The sequence below is a fragment of the Schistocerca cancellata genome, chromosome 8, assembly GCF_023864275.1.
Source record: "Schistocerca cancellata isolate TAMUIC-IGC-003103 chromosome 8, iqSchCanc2.1, whole genome shotgun sequence".
NCBI classification, from domain to species: Eukaryota; Metazoa; Arthropoda; class Insecta; order Orthoptera; family Acrididae; genus Schistocerca; species Schistocerca cancellata.
Window position 1 is genome coordinate 403,890,516 of NC_064633.1, and position 21,863 is coordinate 403,912,378.

Sequence of the window (21,863 nt, forward strand, 5' to 3'; positions counted from 1 at the left end):
CCCCTTCCTGGGACAATGAATTCACGGTGTTCTTATGTCAATTTCCGGGAGTGTATTTTCTGAACATTGACAGATCAAATGGTGCCGTGTTGTAAGATGCCATAACAACTTTTAAATGTAAGCCATATAGTTCTTTCAACAAGTATGTACCAAATCGTCTTTAAATCATATTAATGTAGTACGCTTTTTAACACAGTAAGCATTCTGTTATATACTTATAAATAATTTTGATACAAACTTCGATAGCATCACTGATTTTATACCGAATATTTTTTGATTGGCACCATCAACCCTACCACGTCACTTTGTGGCAGCATTTAATAGTTATGTACGTGAACAATAAAAATGTACAGCAAAGTAAAACCGTAAGGCTGTTTCTGGTATGTCGAAAGCTGCATGTATGTGCAAATTTAGCTCTTGTAAATGTCAACAGGGCATCTAGCCTCTCCAGGAGCATGGGCATTGAAACGGTATAAGGAAATTTCGCCCTAAGCGAGTCATAAAAATTATTTGAATGTTAATAATCACTATTATAGATCACCTTTAATTCAAACGCAACCTAAAATTGTAATAATGACATTGTCCCTTCACTTTTAATAACATAGTAATTAGTATTGCTGATAGCGGTAATACACTCACTGAAATCGGCATTCATGTAGGATTTTATCCGCATATTCATTGTTACTGATATTTTCACAGATCCGAGCAACGAACCAAGCACGCAAACTTAGGATTCATTAATTTCCATTGAGAGAAATTAAAACTGTTCGTTTTCTACTGCAAGGTGACTCACGATAATCGCCGTATCCTTTATTCATCTAGACCTAGATCTATAAACGCTAGCCGCTTATCTTTAGTCACTTTACTTTAGCCAGATAGATTTTGCCTTTGTGGGCATTTAGAAAGACTTATGTTGGAGAACACAATATGTAGCTCTACTGTTATCGGAACGTTCTCTATCGGTATTTCAATAGTAAACCTCTCTGGGATGCACACCACCTCTCTCGTAGTGTCTGTAATGTAGTTTGTTCAGCAGCTTCGTAACGCTCTCGCGCCGACCTAACGACCCTGTGCCAAAATCAACTGCCCTTCGTTGGACCTTCGCCCTTTTTTCTATTACTCCAACGGGGTCGGTGACCTAGACTGAGGAGCGAAACACAAAAAGCTTTCGAATAAGTATTTTGTAAGCCCCTTTCCTCGCGCGCGAATTACTTGTCCTTAAGATTCTTGAAATGAAGCACGGATTGTCATAAGTTTCTTAGACATTTTATATTTGGATGGTAAAACCACTTTTGACTATCGCGGATTTTCTACGGTTTTCAGTGTTTTGTTACCGATAGCACAACAGAACTGCGGTGGATTTCTTCACCTATTTGTGCACAATCTGTTTCATCTGTTCACATTCAGGGTCATCAGACAGTTTCTGTGATACTGTTCTCACACATACAGCGGAAGACCCTCTGTATGTAGTGTTCGTATGCAGTGGGAAGAAACATGTTGCCAATAAAATTAAATCTAGTCCAGAAATTCTGCTAAAATAAAGAATGGAGAATATTTGAGGAACATGGCCTTTAAAATAATGAAACCCTGGCTCTGTAGCCGTAGTAATTTTCATTTCTCACGACACTCTCAATTGTTTATTTCAAAGCTCTCTCTGCCAAATGATCCTCCACTAGTTGTAAGCTTACGAGTTTACAGCATGTTCTCAGAGTATCCCACAAAGTGAACTCATGGACGCAGCATGTAACGTAACTTCTACATCTGTGTCTACATTATATACAAACTTCGCGTGGGACCGTATGGTGCTTTGCGGAGGATAGCTTGTTACTCTACTAGTCTTTTATATTCCTGTTTTACGAGTGGGAAATAGATTGAGGCACTAACGACTGTCTATTTGCCTCGATAAAACTTAATTTCTCTTACCTTCGTGTTTCATACACGAAATGTACTTTGGGCTTCTCATTCAATTTCTAATGCCGCTTGTATAAGTTTTCGCTGGAGTGTTTCGCGAAAAGAACGTCGCCTTCCCTCCAGAGACTCGCATTTGAGTTCACGAAGCATCTCCGTAATAACGGCTTGTTGATCGTTCCCACCGGCTACAAATCTAGCAGCCCGCCCCTCAAATACTTTCATTCGACGTGATAGTGACCTAAAACACTCTATCAGTACATAAGAATGGAATGCACTCCTTTCCTATACGCGCCGTCTCCTACATGCCTTTATATATGAATTACACTTTCCAAAAATTATCCCAGTTAACCGAGGTCGACTATTCGCCTTCCCTAGTACCGTCCTTACGTACCTGTTTCATTTCATGTCGCTTTGCAATGTGACCCTTATATATTTAACCGATATGACTGTCGAGCAGCACACTACCAAAACTTTAGTCTGACGTTACCTGAGTTTTTATCCTATATCTTACAATTTTCTACATTTTGAAGAAATTTGAAATTTTGTCTTAGCCAAATCGTATCCCCCTAGAGTCAACCACGACGATACCTTGCCGTATGCTACAGCATCATCACCAAACGGCGGCAGATTATTGCTGATCGTGTCCCTAACATGTTTTATGTACGAGTATATAAACAAGAGCGGTCCTACATTTTTCTCTGCGGCAGCCTTGACATTTGTCTAATGAAGTCTCGACGTCTTGGACAGCGCAATGGCTGTGTTAGATAAGAAGTCTTCCAGTCGCTCAAATATCTGGAAAGATATTTCATATTATCTACCCTTCAAAGTCAATCTTCAGTGGGGCACTGTGTGAAACGCCTTCCGGCAATTTAGGCCACATCCAGCGTAACTGGTAATATGAAGGACCGACATGGTCAAATAGACGGCTCTTACGTGTGAGAAGCTCACAAGCGTTAATGATTAGTTCTAACCGTCTATTGTTCTTTGCATGCGCTGTTTCGGATTACATAGCATTAGTGGAGATTCGGTAGGTGTGATTACACAAGTTTACGTCTTTTGCGCGAGTTCTGTTCATCCATCACGAAATATTTGTTGCTTTATCTCTATTCCTTTTGTTCTCATTCGACTGGGGCACACAACTTCTACAAGATAGGTCTAGATTTTTTCCTAAATTTCCGAGGAGGTGCACCACATCGTCTCTCTGTCTGTGTGTTGTGTATGTGTATTGATGTATGTGTGTGTGTGTGTGTGTGTGTGTGTGTCTATGTGTCTAGAGCAGAACTTTCCGACATTTTCCTCATAGCTATACCCTTGTGATATGTATAGCCGAGGTGCCCTGTCACTAACCTTAATCAAAGAGAATCTGTTTAAGTAAATAATACTTTACAGAAATATTAATTTTTACATTTCGTTTATAAGTGTAGCAGTTACACAAAATAAACACCATTTCACTGATACAAAGCTTCTCAATACCGCTATGAATTCAATGACTCACGTGGCTTGATTAGCATTACAAAACTGTCGTATATTACCACTGATGTAGGGCAAATTCACACGCATTTCATTATCTAAACTTACAAGTTTGTTTTCATAATTGGCACAATAGAAAATGCACTCTCACGCGAATAAGTTGTACAAAACTGGAGCAAAAATTAATGCTCCTTTATTTATATGAGAATTACCTTGCTGAATAGAAATCCAGAAGTTACAAAAATATGACTCCTGGTTCTTACCTTTTAAAGTGACGCTATTCTTTAGCTCTGCCAGTGCCTCTTTCTGAACAAGCTGAAACTCACAAGCACTGGAAAGCGCGAAAAGGCGAGAGAGCATCAAACTACAAGAGAGATACCTAGAGCATCAGAAGAAGGACAATGGAAGTTACATTTATTACATTTACAAAATAATTGAATTCTACATACTGGTCACTTGTTTAATACGTGATGTCTGGTTACACTGATGGAAAAGAAGAATGGTTAGTATTATATCATCACAAGTTTTTCATTTGTTTTGTACTCTGAACTTACTAGTCTCGAGACACCCTTGATGGTACTACTGAACACCTCTGCTTTGAGAGACGTCTAGACTGGAAAGCTCTGGTGTAGAGGAACGCATACCCGCCGGGGTGGTATAAGCTTGCAGTCGTCGTTGTGAATACGTGTAAACTGCATCCAAGCTCTGTGGCAGCTATCTTGTATCGGAGTTCAGAGTGGTCGCGCCTGCCCACAGGTTCTGGGGCGCCGCTGGAGGAGTCGGCGTTCTGCGCGATGCTGATGCACAACCTGCCGGCCGGCTACCCGCTGTGCGAACTCAGCAGCGTCTTCTTCTTCGTGCTGCCCATGACGGTGATGCTGGTGCTCTACACGCGCATGGCGCGCGTCATCTGGCGACCGCGAGCCGTGCCCCGCGGCTCCGTGCGCAAGGACCACAACCGCAAGCCCATCGTGCGCATGCTCGGTAACTCCACCAGTATTCACTGGTTCATCTGTGTTCTTCCTAGAGTTGTAAAACTACTGTAGGCTACCGTAGACTACCCTAAGTAAGTGCAGACTATGGTAGTTTTCCTATTAGCCTTGGTCAGTTTAAGTCATACCCACTTTACCTATACATTGGGTGTGTTGCATATCTATTTGGCAATATCATGTAAAGATCGCTTTCTTGGCTTATGCTGTCGTTGTTTAACTAGAGTCCCCTAAAAACTAGAAGTGATGAACCATCTAGAAACTAAATAAGGATATACAGAGGTTCATTACACATCTCGAATATTTTGGTTCCAAATAATACACGTTTTAATCTGCCACTAAGTGTGATATCATCGCACACTCCACTAAAGAGTGAAAAATCTCATTGTCGAAACATCCCTCAAGCTGTGGCAAAGCCATGTCTCTACAATATCGTTTCTTCCAGGAGTGCTAGTTCTGCAAATTCCGCAAGTGAGCTTCCGTGAAGTTCGGAAGGTATGAGACGAGGTACCGGCGGAAGTAAATCTGTAAGGATGGGTCGTGAGTCCTGCTAGGGTAAAGTAGAGAGAAAAGTCTGCATCCTATGCAATGTCCAGAACACCAAAGTGTGAAAAATAAGATATATTGTTAAAACTGCAATAGATACTGTTGTAATGAAGAATGTTTAACAATCACCGCGAAGTATCTAATACAGCTTATAAATGTGAAAGATGTAAAAAGTTTTGCTTGAGTACTGAAATGATCAACGTGGCTGTGAACTTTCCAGAAACTGTAAACAAGTGCTGAAAATTGGAAATCATAAATGTTACATGCAAAGAAAATTGCAGAAACGTGGAAGTTGTGAATGAAAATTTGGTGAGGATTTTGTAGTCAAAGGTTTTCCAAAATAATGAAGAAGGTTGTTATATTAATGGAGCATTCTAAATTACTACATTTACCAATACTTCGAAAGCTATTAAATAGTTGCAGGTAAAGACGTTAAATGTTGTGAAAAAGACTTCCCTAGGAGAGTAAATTGTACCAATACTGAAAGATATATGTGATTTGATTATGAAGCTCAACAAAAAACTGGCATACATATTCCGAATCTGGTCTCATAACAGGTCACAATTTTAATGGTGACAAATATTAATTTTGTCCTTGGACGATATCTGATGAACACGACGACTATACATTCATAGCTCACTATGCTGCATGTTACGATTCCCAATTTATTTCGAAGTACTATGTTGAAATTACAATAAAACCATGTATACAGGAATAAAAGTGATGTTATTGAAGATCAAACAATTAGGTCTAAAAATTATAGATAGTGGTAACTTTGCACCAGATGCTCTTAGTAATTTTCCAAAAACTTTTGATTTGAAAGAGTTGAAGAAAGGCTACTTCCCTCATATGCTCAAGACACAATGAAAATTACATTGACCGATTCCTGATACTCAATATTATTATGTTGACACTATGAAGCCAAAAGATATAGAAGCATTTCTCAAATGGTGTTGCTCCAGAGGCAAAGACAATTATGTGTACAATATGAAGAAAGAAACTGTTGAATACTCTAATTCTGATGTAGATATTTTGACCAGAGGTTATTTAGAACTGACAATACAGTTTCTAGAAATAGCTAATATAGACCTGTTGTGTTATTTAACCATTCCTGGTGTTTGTATGGCGATTTACAGATCTAAATACTGACCTGAAAATATAATTGCTGTATCGGATGAAGAACAGAAAGAAAATTATAGTAAAGAATACAAAGTATGGTTAAACAGTTTAATCAATAACCATATCACCCACACTCTTAATGGTGGCGAAGTAAGAATAGCTGGTCCAAAAGTAGATGGATTTGATAAAGCAACTAAAACTGTTTATTAGTGCCATGGTAGTTTCTGGTGTAGAAGCAAAAAATGTTTAAAACTGAGACAATAAACTATAAAAATAAAGAAACAATTGATGACCTTTATCAAAAGACATTAACAAGAAGTGTAGAAATACGAAATGTTGTACATAATTTAGTGGAGATGTGGGAATGTGATTGGCTTAACTCACCAGAGTACAAAAAACTTAAATAATTGGAACAGTTACCAAAAGCTGTTGAACCACTGAATCCAAGAGATGCATTTTATGGTGGCTGTAGGAATGTGATAAAATAAAGAGCTAAAGCAGACAGTGTTAGCAAAGTAAAATATATTGATGTATGTGGTCTTTGTCCAACTGTACAATATTATGATTATTATCCTGAGCAACATGAAAGAAAAATATATATACCAAGACATAATAGTAAAAATGGGATAAATTTTTAAAATATTGCATAGAGGATTGTGACACCCTGTTTTGCCTGTAAGGTTTAAAATTGATAAAAATTAAAAACTGTTGTTTCCTTTGTGTATCAAATGTGCTGAAGAAATAATAAACGCAAATCTCAGTTTTATTGGTACTTAGGTCACAGATGAAGTGAATTTTGCTGTAGAAATGCGATATAATATTTTAAATGTCAATGAAGTTTGGGATTTCAGAGATAAATGCGACATGTTGTTTAAAAATTGTAAGATTTTATGAGCAATAAAACTGGAAACTAGTTCACATAATTTCGAATCTGATGAAGAGTATATCAAAACAGTTAAAGGAAAACTAGATACTGACTTAGACCCTGACAGAATAAAAAAAAGATACTGGAAAACGAGCTGTTGCTAAGATGTCTTAATTCATTGTGGGGAAAGTTTAGACACAGGCAAAATATGAGTAAAACTGGATATGTGACAGATGTACGAGAATTTTATGAGATACTTTTGGATGATCGATTAGATAGTGTACTTATAAAGTTCTTTATGACAATATGGTTCAAATGAAATTCAATTTCAAGGATTATAATTTGGAAAATAATACATCCACAAATATTTTCATAGCAACATTCACTACATCAAATGCAAGGCTTAGATTGTATAATGTGTTAGATAAAATTGGAGAATGTGTTATATATTTTGATAGTAATTCAGTAGTATATATTGACAATGGGAAAAATACTGTGGAAACAGGTTATATATTAGGCGAATGGACTGATGAATTAGGAAATAACAGGATTACAGGTTGGGCTTCAACTGGCCCAAAAAGTTATTATCATGGGAAAGATGATAAGTAAACAGAGTTTAAGGTAAAGGACTTCACTTTAAACTATAAGAATATTCAAAAGCTGAGAGGTGAATCTATGATAAGATTAGTTGAGAATGAAGATAAAGAAAATATAAAATTGCGGTTCAACCAGATAACCAGAGATGCAGATGCTGAAAATCTGGTTAACAAACAAGTGAAGAAAGAATTCTCATTTCAGTATGACAAAAGAGTTGTTCTAGAAAATATTGATACCACATCTTACAGTTATTACAGTTTAATGAATAATTATTAAAATAATTTATTTACCTTGTGGGCATGTTGGCTCAGTTATTAAAATTATTTTATTCATCTTGTGGGTGTGTTTGCTCAGTAAATTAATTTTTATTATTATCAACTCTAATCTTTTTCTCCAACCATGACTAAGAATGAAAATATACAAAAATTTGGTAATCCTATTTTAGGACTACCTAAAAAAATACATGAAAATTTAAATCCTTCTTATGTAAACTCAATTAATAATTATTTTTAGAAATTTTATAAAAAAAGGAAAATGTCCGTAAATTATCTGTGAGTGCACTCAATCCACTAAGTGACTTCTATAGTAAAAGTGAGGGAAACAATACAGATTTGTCATATAGCATTAAGAAATGAAATTTCCTCAACAAAAAGGTAAAATAATAAGATCCACAAAGCGAAATTGTGTGGAAGTTCACCTGAATACTTCGTCGAACTTGAATAAAATATGTTTCCTTTATTGATAAACAACTTTCGCATTTATCAATAAGAACAGAATACTCTTGCCTTTGATCATGATGAAGCATGTTAGTTTGAGTACATAATACAAAAATAATTATTTTAGAAAAGTAATTGCTTTGGTTACATAAAAGCTGAGAAGTTACATGGTCCACTAATTTTTATTACTTATAGAATACAATCTGCATCGTGTATGGATACAAAACACACCATGAACTAACTCTGAAAAGTGGACGATTCTAATTATGTGCAAAACAATCAAACAAACTAACAAAACGACAAAGAGAAGTCGTCGGCTGCCGTTACCTCTCTTACACATTCATTTATATTTCTTTTCTACCAATGCTGCCGATACTTTTACCATTTCCTACTACCAAAGTGTAGTTTTGACAGAGCGAAACTCTCGTTAATATGTACCTGAGCCCATAGTTGCTTTATTAATTTTTACATTTGTCACCAACTACACATTCATTTTTGATGATTTAGTGCTGTTGAAGATTTAAAAAAAAATGAACATCGTGCACCCACAAATTTTTTCATATTTTAAAAATACTAGAACGCTATTACCTCTGCGTGGCCTTCTGTATCCTCACCCTATTTTAGTTGATGGAATTCACCCTTGTCCTCAGCTTCCTCAAACTGATTGCAAATCTGAGTCTTAAACTAGAGTATAAGATACCCTTTGTCTCCACAATCCTCACCAAGGCAGGAGGTCCTCACGAGAATTATTTATGTCTGAGTAACACCTTACAAACTCTTTCACACCTGACATATCCGAAACCAAAGAAACTTCATCAGGTTCTGTCACTCTAAAAATGGTCCTGACATCTATTTATGCTACTAGTCATACCTTTGCCCTTATATCCTTTCATCAGATGAAAGTTCCAATACCAGTCTCTGCCTCCTGACCATTATTCTTTTTTTGAAAATGTACTTTTACCTTTTTATAAATGTACTCAGGCAAAGAAAAGCTATCGTCTCCTACCCCAGTAATATGACTGGTAATGAAAGTGGGATGAAAGAAGAATGTCATCAAAGGTACCAATAAATCAGCACAATGACCTTTGGACAACAACAACCTACCACTTGCAGACAAACGGTGCTTGACAGCATGAAGCATCGTTGTATCAAACGATTCGAAATTCGATCGCTGTATGGTGCACTATAGCATCCAATATCTCCTCTCACATATGTTCACCACATCTAAAATACAACTGAAGGATGTCTTATGTGGGAATATATCAACATTTTACTTCCATAGTAATAGTAATAATAATAATAATAATTCATGAATGTTTCTTAAAATCATTACTTCGTTCCATATTTTGTACCCCCATCTAGCCAGACAAACGATCATCCCTGTTCATGCTACTACAGTAGTTGAATGTTTTTATTGTGATACATTAATTTCAGCTAAATTGCCATCTTCAATTCATCTGCGAAAGTTACATAATAGTTTTTATATATTTATGAAGCTGGTTAATCGTATTTTCGTATAAACAGATTTGTTACTTATGTCTTTGTATCATCGGTGGTCGCTGTCACTCCATATTGTATTACAGTGAGCTGTAGATTAAGAACCTTTATGCTGCATTCTGTTTTGTGGTTTGCTGCTGTTGTTCTTCGTCAGCTCTCGTAACTTTTATAATTTTTATCGTCAGATTTGACAGATTGACGTTACACTAATGTAGTAGCGATCCGTATTTAATTATATAATGTCTTTAAGAGATATCTCCAACATTTGGATCTGAAAAATGTAATATTGATGCATAACGTAATATATGTATGAACTTATGATCCATTAGTACGTCACTGCTTGTTGTTGCCTTAAGCAAACTTCCCCATCCCAGCCATACTTGACAATAACATATAGTGATGTCCTCTGTGTTTCGCTTCTCAGTCTAGGACACCGGCCTTGAAGTCTTCAGAACTACTGTTTTCCATAAACCCATCAATGTCTTACCTGCTCGTTAGCGTAACTTCCACCTGCAGTGAAGTCCATGAATAATTACTAGCTCAGCATGTGTACAAAATCGTGGTCTTGCTTCCACACCAATACTCGACAAATGATCTGCACATTCACCTCATTTGCCTATTATCCTTAAACTCTTTGAACCTGAGATAGCCTTTGACCATACGAGGCATTTGGACCACCTAGTCAAGCTAAAATCCCATTCTCCTGAAATTATGTCTCCCAAATCGTTCCCCTCCTGAGAAACCTTCGTCTTTTGCTTATTAAAATCATTGCTTCATTCAACGTCTTTCACCAACCATCAAGTTAGATTGGTGATCATCTCTGTTCATAATCCTCTATATATTCTAGGTACATGCTCCCACGCACTAGTTACACCATTCTGTCTTCACTCTATACTTACAATCTTCCTAAGGGTTTCTCCAGATCCATCTTGATAGGTTTACTTCGTGATGGATCGTCTGATACGTTAAAATCAACCGAATTAAAATGTAATCAATATTCATTGTCTCTTCCGACACCCTGATGTCCACTTCACCGCACACACCGTTCCATTCATGTCACTAAGACGCAATACTATACTAATCCCCGACAAGAATCCTACTTCGTGACCCCATTGAATAATACCAAAATGGACAAACCTGTCATTCTGATTACATCCTTCCATTTTCCATTATATTTTTCATAGCCTTACTGTACCAAACTCCATCTGCTCGCCAAACGTTTATCTCTACATACATGTGCTGACTCGCCTTCAGTACCCATGGCATTCTCCAAGAAGCTGTCCACAGCAGCTTGTGTATACTCTCCTCATCTGAAATTCACAGAAAGGCTTGATAAATGATGCCTGGTACATAAACATGAAGGAACAAACCTCATCTCGCCACAAGAATTCCTTAACAAGCTACCCTTCCTGACCCAGAACTACGTTCTCATTACATCCTACCAAACACAGCCAACCGTACCCTATCCTCACTCTTTACATCAAGTTTCCAATATGCTAACCCACTAATCATTATCAAAACCAGTTAAAAAATTAGCCCTCATTGGTTCGACCTCCACACAAATCTGAAATCTCAAGAACAAAAAATCGTGCCCAGTCTACTTATTTCCTCATCCTCTTGTGCCCCTACTGTACTTAATCGGAGGCAAATTCCATACACGAGACTACTATTTAGTGTTCATAAGCTAGGTGCAACATCGTCAGAAACAGCATCATTATCTGTTTGTTAATTAGAAATGAGATCAAGGCAATTCATATTTTGTTGTTTTCATGTGAATTGTATCAAACGTTTGAAACTATAAGGAACTGGGTACATCGTTTCTGTCCAATTTATATACAAAATAGTGCAAAACATGTCATTAATAGCGACTGTAGCGTCAATAGTTTCCATAAATGGATAATGTTATACAAATTTTTCATCAAAGTATATGTCTTGGAAATTTTGTGAAGGACCTATTTCTTTACTTCTGTACTCTCCTAAACTACTTCCACTCTTAAAATACGAGCCTTTCTTTAAGGCACTCAAAGTCCTCATTATTCTGTGCCAATAATCTGGCCACCTGAGATATTTCAGTGCAACAAACAGCTCTTTCCCAGTTACAATACCTTTTTTTTTTCTTCCTTGGGTCATCAGACTGATCTGATGCGACCCGACACGAATTCCTCTCCTTTGTGGACCCCTTCATCTCAGCGTAGCACTTGCAACCTACGACCTCAATTATTTGCTGGATGTATTCCAGTATCTGTCTTCCGCTACAGTTTTTCAACCCTGAAGTTCCCTCTAGGTCTATGGAAGTCATACCCAGATATCTTAACAGTAGCCCTACCATCCTGTCCCTTCTCCTTGTCAGTGTTTTTCACATATTCCTTTCCTCTCCAGTTCTGCGCTGACTCTTCTCGTTGTTATCTTACAAGTCTACCTAATTTTAAAAATTCGTCTGTAGCACCACATCACAAATGCTTCGATTCTCTTCTGCTCCGGTTTTTCCAAAGTCCACGTTTCACTACCAAACAATGCTATACAATCTCAGAAACTTTTTCCTCAAATTAAGGCCTATGTTAGAGACTAGTAGGCTTCTATTGGCCTAGAATGCTATTTTTGGCAGTGCTAGTCTGCTTTTAATATCTTCCTTGCCATGTCCGTCATTGGTTATTTTGCTGCCGAGGTAGCAGAATTCATTAACGTCTTAACAGTCAGTCTTGATGTTAAGTTTCTCGCTCTTCTCTTATTGGCTGCTGTTCATTGTCTTCGTCTTTCTTAGATTTCTCACAATCCATATTCTGTACTCATTAAATTGATTGTTCCTTTCAGCAGGTCATGTAATTCATCACTTACACTCAGGATAACAATGTCATCAGCGAATCGTGTGATTGATATCCTTTCACCTTGAATTTTAATTCCACTCCTGAACCTTTCTTTTATTTGGATCATTGCTTCGTCGATGTACAGTTTGAAAAATAGAGACTACAAAATTACATCCCTGCCTGACGCCCTTTTTAATCCAAGGGCTTCGTTCTTGGTCGTCCATTCTTATTATTCGATCTTGGCTCTTGTACATATTGTATATGACCCGTCTCTCCCTACTGCTTCCCTGTTTTTCTCATAAATTCGAACATCTTGCACTGTTTTACATTGTGGAACGCATTTTCCAGGTCGACAAATGCTATGAAGGTACTTGATTTTTCTTTAGTATTGCTTCCATAACCAACCGCAGCACCACAATTCCCTCTCTGGTTCCTTTACCTTTCATAAAACCAAACTGAGGGTCATCTAACACATCCTCAAATTTCTTTTTATTCTCCTGTATATTATTCTTGTAGTTATCTTCGATGTATGAGCTGTTAAGCTCATTGTGCGATAATTCTGCCCTTGTCAACTCTTGCAGTCTTCGGAATTTTTTCGGATGATATTTTTCCGAAAATATGATGGTATGTAACCAACTCATACATTCTGCACAACAATCGTTCTGTTGTCACTTCCCCCAATGAGTTTAGAAATTCTGATGGAATGTCATCAACCCCTTCTGCAAATCACATTTAAGTGCCTGGTAGAGTGTTCATCGAACTACCTGCACAATTCTCTATTATTCCAATCACGTATAGCGCGCGTAAAGAATGAACACCTATATCAGAATGAGATTTTCACTCTGCAGCGGAGTGTGCGCTGATATGAAACTTCCTGGCAGATTAAAACTGTGTGCCCGACCGAGACTCGAACTCGGGACCTTTGCCTTTCGCGGGCAAGTGCTCTACCAACTGAGCTACCGAAGCACGACTCACGCTCGGTACTCACAGCTTTACTTCTTCCAGTACCTCGTCTCCTACCTTCCAAACTTTACAGAAGCTCTCCTGCGAACCTTGCAGAAGTAGCACTCCTGAAAGAAAGGATATTGCGGAGACATGGCTTAGCCACAGCCTGGGGGATGTTTCCAGAATGAGATTTTCACTCTGCAGCGGAGTGTGCGCTGATATGAAACTTCCTGGCAGATTAAAACTGTGTGCCCGACCGAGACTCGAACTCGGGACCTTTGCCTTTCGCGGGCAAGTGCTCTACCAACTGAGCTACCGAAGCACGACTCACGCCCGGTACTCACAGCTTTACTTCTGCCAGTACCTCGTCTCCTACCTTCCAAACTTTACAGAAGCTCTCCTGCGAACCTTGCAGAAGTAGCACTCCTGAAAGAAAGGATATTGCGGAGACATGGCTTAGCCACAGCCTGGGGGATGTTTCCAGAATGAGATTTTCACTCTGCAGCGGAGTGTGCGCTGATATGAAACTTCCTGGCAGATTAAAACTGTGTGCCCGACCGAGACTCGAACTCGGGACCTTTGCCTTTCGCGGGCAAGTGCTCTACCAACTGAGCTACCGAAGCACGACTCACGCCCGGTACTCACAGCTTTACTTCTGCCAGTACCTCGTCTCCTACCTTCCAAACTTTACAGAAGCTCTCCTGCGAACCTTGCAGAAGTAGCACTCCTGAAAGAAAGGATATTGCGGAGACATGGCTTAGCCACAGCCTGGGGGATGTTTCCAGAATGAGATTTTCACTCTGCAGCGGAGTGTGCGCTGATATGAAACTTCCTGGCAGATTAAAACTGTGTGCCCGACCGAGACTCGAACTCGGGACCTTTGCCTTTCGCGGGCAAGTGCTCTACCAACTGAGCTACCGAAGCACGACTCACGCCCGCTACTCACAGCTTTACTTCTGCCAGTACCTCGTCTCCTACCTTCCAAACTTTACAGAAGCTCTCCTGCGAACCTTGCAGAACTAGCACTCCTGAAAGAAAGGATATTGCGGAGACATGGCTTAGCCACAGCCTGGGGGATGTTTCCAGAATGAGATTTTCACTCTGCAGCGGAGTGTGCGCTGATATGAAACTTCCTGGCAGATTAAAACTGTGTGCCCGACCGAGACTCGAACTCGGGACCTTTGCCTTTCGCGGGCAAGTGCTCTACCAACTGAGCTACCGAAGCACGACTCACGCCCGGTACTCACAGCTTTACTTCTGCCAGTACCTCGTCTCCTACCTTCCAAACTTTACAGAAGCTCTCCTGCGAACCTTGCAAACTAGCACTCCTGAAAGAAAGGATATTGCGGAGACATGGCTTAGCCACAGCCTGGGGGATGTTTCCAGAATGAGATTTTCACTCTGCAGCGGAGTGTGCGCTGATATGAAACTTCCTGGCAGATTAAAACTGTGTGCCCGACCGAGACTCGAACTCGGGACCTTTGCCTTTCGCGGGCAAGTGCTCTACCAACTGAGCTACCGAAGCACGACTCACGCCCGGTACTCACAGCTTTACTTCTGCCAGTACCTCGTCTCCTACCTTCCAAACTTTACAGAAGCTCTCCTGCGAACCTTGCAGAAGTAGCACTCCTGAAAGAAAGGATATTGCGGAGACATGGCTTAGCCACAGCCTGGGGGATGTTTCCAGAATGAGATTTTCACTCTGCAGCGGAGTGTGCGCTGATATGAAACTTCCTGGCAGATTAAAACTGTGTGCCCGACCGAGACTCGAACTCGGGACCTTTGCCTTTCGTGGGCAAGTGCTCTACCAACTGAGCTACCGAAGCACGACTCACGCCCGGTACTCACAGCTTTACTTCTGCCAGTACCTCGTCTCCTACCTTCCAAACTTTACAGAAGCTCTCCTGCGAACCTTGCAGAACTAGCACTCCTGAAAGAAAGGATATTGCGGAGACATGGCTTAGCCACAGCCTGGGGGATGTTTCCAGAATGAGATTTTCACTCTGCAGCGGAGTGTGCGCTGATATGAAACTTCCTGGCAGATTAAAACTGTGTGCCCGACCGAGACTCGAACTCGGGACCTTTGCCTTTCGCGGGCAAGTGCTCTACCAACTGAGCTACCGAAGCACGACTCACGCCCGGTACTCACAGCTTTACTTCTGCCAGTACCTCGTCTCCTACCTTCCAAACTTTACAGAAGCTCTCCTGCGAAACTTGCAGAACTAGCACTCCTGAAAGAAAGGATATTGCGGAGACATGGCTTAGCCACAGCCTGGGGGATGTTTCCAGAATGAGATTTTCACTCTGCAGCGGAGTGTGCGCTGATATGAAACTTCCTGGCAGATTAAAACTGTGTGCCCGACCGAGAGTGAAAATCTCATTCTGGAAACATCCCCCAGGCTGTGGCTAAGCCATGTCTCCGCAATATCCTTTCTTTCAGGAGTGCTAGTTCTGCAAGGTTCGCAGGAGAGCTTCTGTAAAGTTTGGAAGGTAGGAGACGAGGTACTGGCAGAAGTAAAGCTGTGAGTACCGGGCGTGAGTCGTGCTTCGGTAGCTCAGTTGGTAGAGCACTTGCCCGCGAAAGGCAAAGGTCCCGAGTTCGAGTCTCGGTCGGGCACACAGTTTTAATCTGCCAGGAAGTTTCATATCAGCGCACACTCCGCTGCAGAGTGAAAATCTCATTCTGGAAACATCCCCCAGGCTGTGGCTAAGCCATGTCTCCGCAATATCCTTTCTTTCAGGAGTGCTACTTCTGCAAGGTTCGCAGGAGAGCTTCTGTAAAGTTTGGAAGGTAGGAGACGAGGTACTGGCAGAAGTAAAGCTTTGAGTACCGGGCGTGAGTCGTGCTTCGGTAGCTCAGTTGGTAGAGCACTTGCCCGCGAAAGGCAAAGGTCCCGAGTTCGAGTCTCGGTCGGGCACACAGTTTTAATCTGCCAGGAAGTTTCATATCAGCGCACACTCCGCTGCAGAGTGAAAATCTCATTCTGGAAACATCCCCCAGGCTGTGGCTAAGCCATGTCTCCGCAATATCCTTTCTTTCAGGAGTGCTAGTTCTGCAAGGTTCGCAGGAGAGCTTCTGTAAAGTTTGGAAGGTAGGAGACGAGGTACTGGCAGAAGTAAAGCTGTGAGTACCGGGCGTGAGTCGTGCTTCGGTAGCTCAGTTGGTAGAGCACTTGCCCGCGAAAGGCAAAGGTCCCGAGTTCGAGTCTCGGTCGGGCACACAGTTTTAATCTGCCAGGAAGTTTCAACACCTATATCATTCCGTACGAGCTCTTTCCCTTATTTTATCGTTTTATTTCCTCCATATGTAGGTTTTTATCGTTTTATTTCCTCCATATGTAGGTCAATGGCAACAAAATATTTTCACATTCGGAGGAGAAACTTGGTGATTGGAATGTCGTGAGAAGATTTCGTCGCAACGAAAAACACCTTTCTTTTAATCATTTCCAACCCAAATCATGTATAATTTCTGTGACACTCTCCCCTACATTTCGCGATAATACAAAATGTGCTGCCTTTCTTTGAACGTTTTCGATGTACTCCATCAGTCCTATATGCTAAGGATCCCACACCGCGCAGCAGTATTCTAACAGAGGACGGACAAGCGTAGTGTAGGGAGTCTTCTTAGTAGGTCTGTTACATTTTCTAAGGGTCCTGCCAATAAAACGCAGTCTTTGGTTAGCCTTCCCCACAACATTTTCTATGCGTTCCTTCCAATTTAAGTTGTTCGTAATTGTAATACCTAGGTATTTTGTTGACTTTACGGCTTTTAGATTAGACTGATTTGTCGTGTAACCAAAGTTCAACGAGGTTCTTTTAGCACTCATGTGGATGATCTCACACTTGTCGTTATTTGGGGTCAAATGCCACTTTGTTCACCATTCACATATCTTTTCTAAATACACTCCTGGAAATGGAAAAAAGAACACATTGACACCGGTGTGTCAGACCCACCATACTTGCTCCGGACACTGCGAGAGGGCTGTACAAGCAATGATCACACGCACGGCACAGCGGACACCCCAGGAACCGCGGTGTTGGCCGTCGAATGGCGCTAGCTGCGCAGCATTTGTGCACCGCTGCCGTCAGTGTCAGCCAGTTTGCCGTGGCATACGGAGCTCCATCGCAGTCTTTAACACTGGTAGCATGCCGCGACAGCGTGGACGTGAACCGTATGTGCAGTTGACGGACTTTGAGCGAGGGCGTATAGTGGGCATGCGGGAGGCCGGGTGGACGTACCGCCGAATTGCTCAACACGTGGGGCGTGAGGTCTCAACAGTACATCGATGTTGTCGCCAGTGGTCGGCGGAAGGTGCACGTGCCCGTCGACCTGGGACCAGACCGCAGCGACGCAAGGATGCACGCCAAGACTGTAGGATCCTACGCAGTGCCGTAGGGGACCGCATCGCCACTTCCCAGCAAATTAGGGACACTGTTGCTCCTGGGGTATCGGCGAGGACCATTCGCAACCGTCTCCATGAAGCTGGGCTACGGTCCCACACACCGTTAGGCCGTCTTCCGCTCACGCCCCAACATCGTGCAGCCCACCTCCAGCGGTGTCGCGACAGGCGTGAATGGAGGGACGAATGGAGACGTGTCGTCTTCAGCGATGAGAGTCGCTTCTGCCTTGGTGCCAATTATGGTCGTATGCGTGTTTGGCGCAGTGCAGGTGAGCGCCACAATCAGGACTGCATACGACCGAGGCACACAGGGCCAACACCCGGCATCATAGTGTGGGGAGCGATCTCCTACACTGGCCGTACACCACTGGTGATCGTCGAGGGGACACTGAATAGTGCACGGTACATCCAAACCGTCATCGAACCCATCGTTCTACCATTCCTAGACCGGCAAGGGAACATGCTGTTCCAACAGGACAATGCACGCCCGCATGTATCCCGTGCCACCCAACGTGCTCTAGAAGGTGTAAGTCAACTACCCTGGCCAGCAAGATCTCCGGATCTGTCCCCCATTGAGCATGTTTGGGACTGGATGAAGCGTCGTCTCACGCGGTCTGCACGTCTAGCACGAACGCTGGTCCAACTGAGGCGCCAGGTGGAAATGGCATGGCAAGCTGTTCCACAATACTACATCCAGCATCTCTACGATCGTCTCCATGGGAGAATAGTAGCCTGCATTGCTGCGAAATGTGGATATACACTGTACTAGTGCCGACATTGTGCATGCTCTGTTGCCTGTGTCTATGTGCCTGTGGTTCTGTCAGTGTGATCATGTGATGTATCTGACCCCAGGAATGTGTCAATAAAGTTTCCCCTTCCTGGGACAATGAATTCACGGTGTTCTTATTTCAATTTCCAAGAATGTAGTTTTGTTGTTTCTTTTGATCTTCTGGTGACTTTATTAGTCGATAAACGGCAGCGTCATCTGCAAACAACCGAAGACGGCTGCTCATATTGTCTCCGAAATCGTTTACATAGATAAGGAACAGCAAAGGGCATATATCACTACCCTGGTAAACGTTAGAAATCACTTCTGTTTTAATCGATGACTTTCCATCATGACCTCTGTGACAGGAAATCACAAATCCAGTCACATAATTGAGACGATATTCCATAAGCACGCAATTTCACTACGATCCGCTTGTGTGGTACATTGTCAAAAGCCTTCCGAAAATCCAGAAATACGGAATCCATCTGAAATCCCTTGTCAGTAGCACTCAGCACTTCATGTGAATAAAGAGATAGTTGTGTTTCACAAGAACTATGTTTTCTAAACCCATGCTGACTGTGTGTCAGTAGACCGATTTCTTCGTGGTAATTCATAATGTTCGAACACAATATATGTCCCAAAATCCTGCTGCTTATCGAAGTTAACGATATGGGTCTGTAATTTAGTGGATTACTACCTTTCATGAATATTGGTGTGACCTGAGCAGCTTTCAGTCTTTGGGTACGGATCTTTCGTGGACCGTACCGTTGTACATGATTGTTAAGTATGGAATTCATGCATCTGCATACCACGAAAGGAACCTAATTGGTATACAGTCTGGACCAGAAGACTTGCTGACTACTCAGAGAATATTTACTTCTACGTTACTCATGTTGGCAGCTGTTCTCGATTCGAATTCTGGAATATTTACTTCGTCTTCTTTTGTGAAGGCATTTCAGAAAGCTGTGTGTAGTAACTATGCTTTGGCAGCACTGTCTTCGATGGTATCTCCATTGCTATCACGCAGAGAAGGCATTGATTGTTTCTTGCCACTAATGTACTTATACGACTAGAATCTCTTTGGATTGTTTGGCAGGTTTCGAGACAAAGTTTCGTTGTGGAAACTGTTACAGGCATCTCGCATTGAAATCTGAGCTAAATTTCGAGCTTATGTATAAGATCGCCAGTCTTCGGGATTTTGCGTCTGATTAAATTTGGCATGTTTGTTTCGTGGCTTATGCAACAGTGTTCTAACCCGCTTTGTGTACCAAGGAGGATCAGCTCTGTCGTTTATTAGTTTATTTGAGATAAATCTCTCAATTGCTGCCTATACTATTTCTTTGAATCTAAGACACATCTGGTCTACACTTATATTATTAATTTGGAATGAGTAGATGTTGTCTGTCAGGAAGGCATAAAGTGAATTTACCTGATTTTTAGAATAGGTATATTTTTCGCTTATTTTTCGGGGATCTGGGGATTACAGTATTCAGTCTCGCTACGAACACCCTGTGTTCACTAATCCCTGACTCGGTTTTGATGCTCGTTATTAGCTCAGGATTATTTGTTGCTAAGATGTCAAGTCTGTTTTCACAACCGTTTACTATTCGCGTGGGCTCATGAACTAACTGCCCGAAAAAATTTTCAGAGAATGTGTAACTTCCTGGCAGATTAAAACTGTGTAGCAGACACGGACTCGAAATAGGGACCGTTGCCTTTCGCGGGCAAGTGCTCTACCAAGGCACGACTCATGCCCCATCCTCACAGCTGTACTTCTGCCAGTACCTCGTCTCCTACCTTCCAAACTTTACAGAAGCTCTCCTGCGAACCTTGCAGAACTAGCGCTCCTGAAAGAAAGGATATTCTGGAGACATGGCTTAGCCTGAGAACACTTCCCCCGAAACGCAAAGGTCCCGAGTTCGAGTCTCGGTCCGGCACACATTTTTAATCTGCCACGAAGTTTCGTATCAGCGCACACTCCACTGCAGAGTGAAAATCTCGTTCAGAGAATGGGTTTAGCACAATTTCTGCTGATATTTCGCCAACATATCGAGGGCTTATTAAAGTCACTACAAACTATTATCGTATTAGTCGGGTACGTGTTTGAAATCAAAGTCAAGGTTTCTTTGATCCTTTCAGCAATTGTATCATCTGAATTGGGAGGTCAGTAAAAGGATCCAATTATTAATTTATTCCCGTTGCCAACAATGACCTCTGCCCATAGCAACTCACAGGAAGTAACTGCTTCAATTTCGCTACAAGTTAAACTACTTCCTACAGCAACAAACACACCACAGCCAACCGCGTTTAGCCTATCCTTTCGGAACACCGTTAGCTTCTTCGCAAAAACCTCGGCTGAGCTTATATCGAGCTTCATCCAGCTTTCGGCGCCTATAACCATTTGAACATCAGTGGTTTCTATTAGCGCTTGGAGATCTGGTACTTTCCCAACACAGCTACGACAATTTACAACTGTTATACAAACGGTTCCTGTATCTGCGTTCTTCCTGTGTTCAGCCTTCACTGTTTGAGACTGAAGCCCTTCTTGTGTTTTCCTGAGGCCCTCCAACCTAAAAAACCGCACAGTTCATGCCACACAGCCCCTACTACCCGTGTAGCTGCTTCCTGCGTATAGTGGACACGTGACCCATTCAGCGGAACCCGAAACCCAATCACCCTTGGGGGCAAGTCATGGAATCTATAGCCTATACGGTCGCAGAATTGTCTGAGCCTCTGATTCAGACCCTCCACTCGGCTCTATACCAGAGGTCCGCAAACGGTCATGTCGACTATGCTGCAATTGGTCAGCTCTGCTTTCATCTTGGAAGCAAGACTAGCAGCCTTTACCACTTCCGTTAGCCGCTCGAAACTAGAGAGAATCTCTTCTGATCCGAATTGACTCACGTCATTGGTACCGACGTCAGCAACCACCTGCAGTTGGCTGCACCCTGTGCTCTTCACGGCATGCGGGAGGACTCTGACGTGGTGGACGTCCGTTGGATCCCCATGGGCGGCCCACAGCAGTGGTGCCCATCCACTGCAGCCTCAAGCTGTGTAACCGAAGCCATCACAGCCTGAAGCTGAGAACGAAGTGTCACCAACTCGGCTCGAATTCGCACACAGCAGCTACAGTCCCTCTCCATCCTAAAGACCGTGGAAAACTAAACTATGCAGATAAACGGACTATCGGCACGTGCTGCGCAATTCTACTGTAGACCCTGACAAAAACGCACGA

General features: G+C 41.8%; 1 protein-coding gene across 1 annotated transcript in view; it reads left to right on the forward strand.

The window, feature by feature from the left end:
* The window catches only part of LOC126094973 (neuropeptides capa receptor-like), a 1,057,957-nt gene that overhangs the window by 957,268 nt on the left and 78,826 nt on the right, over nt 1-21,863 (forward strand). Inside the window, exon 5 of the mRNA XM_049909628.1 lies at nt 4,138-4,365. Within this exon, the coding sequence (XP_049765585.1) occupies nt 4,138-4,365 (228 nt within the window). The remainder of the gene's footprint in view (nt 1-4,137; nt 4,366-21,863) is intronic.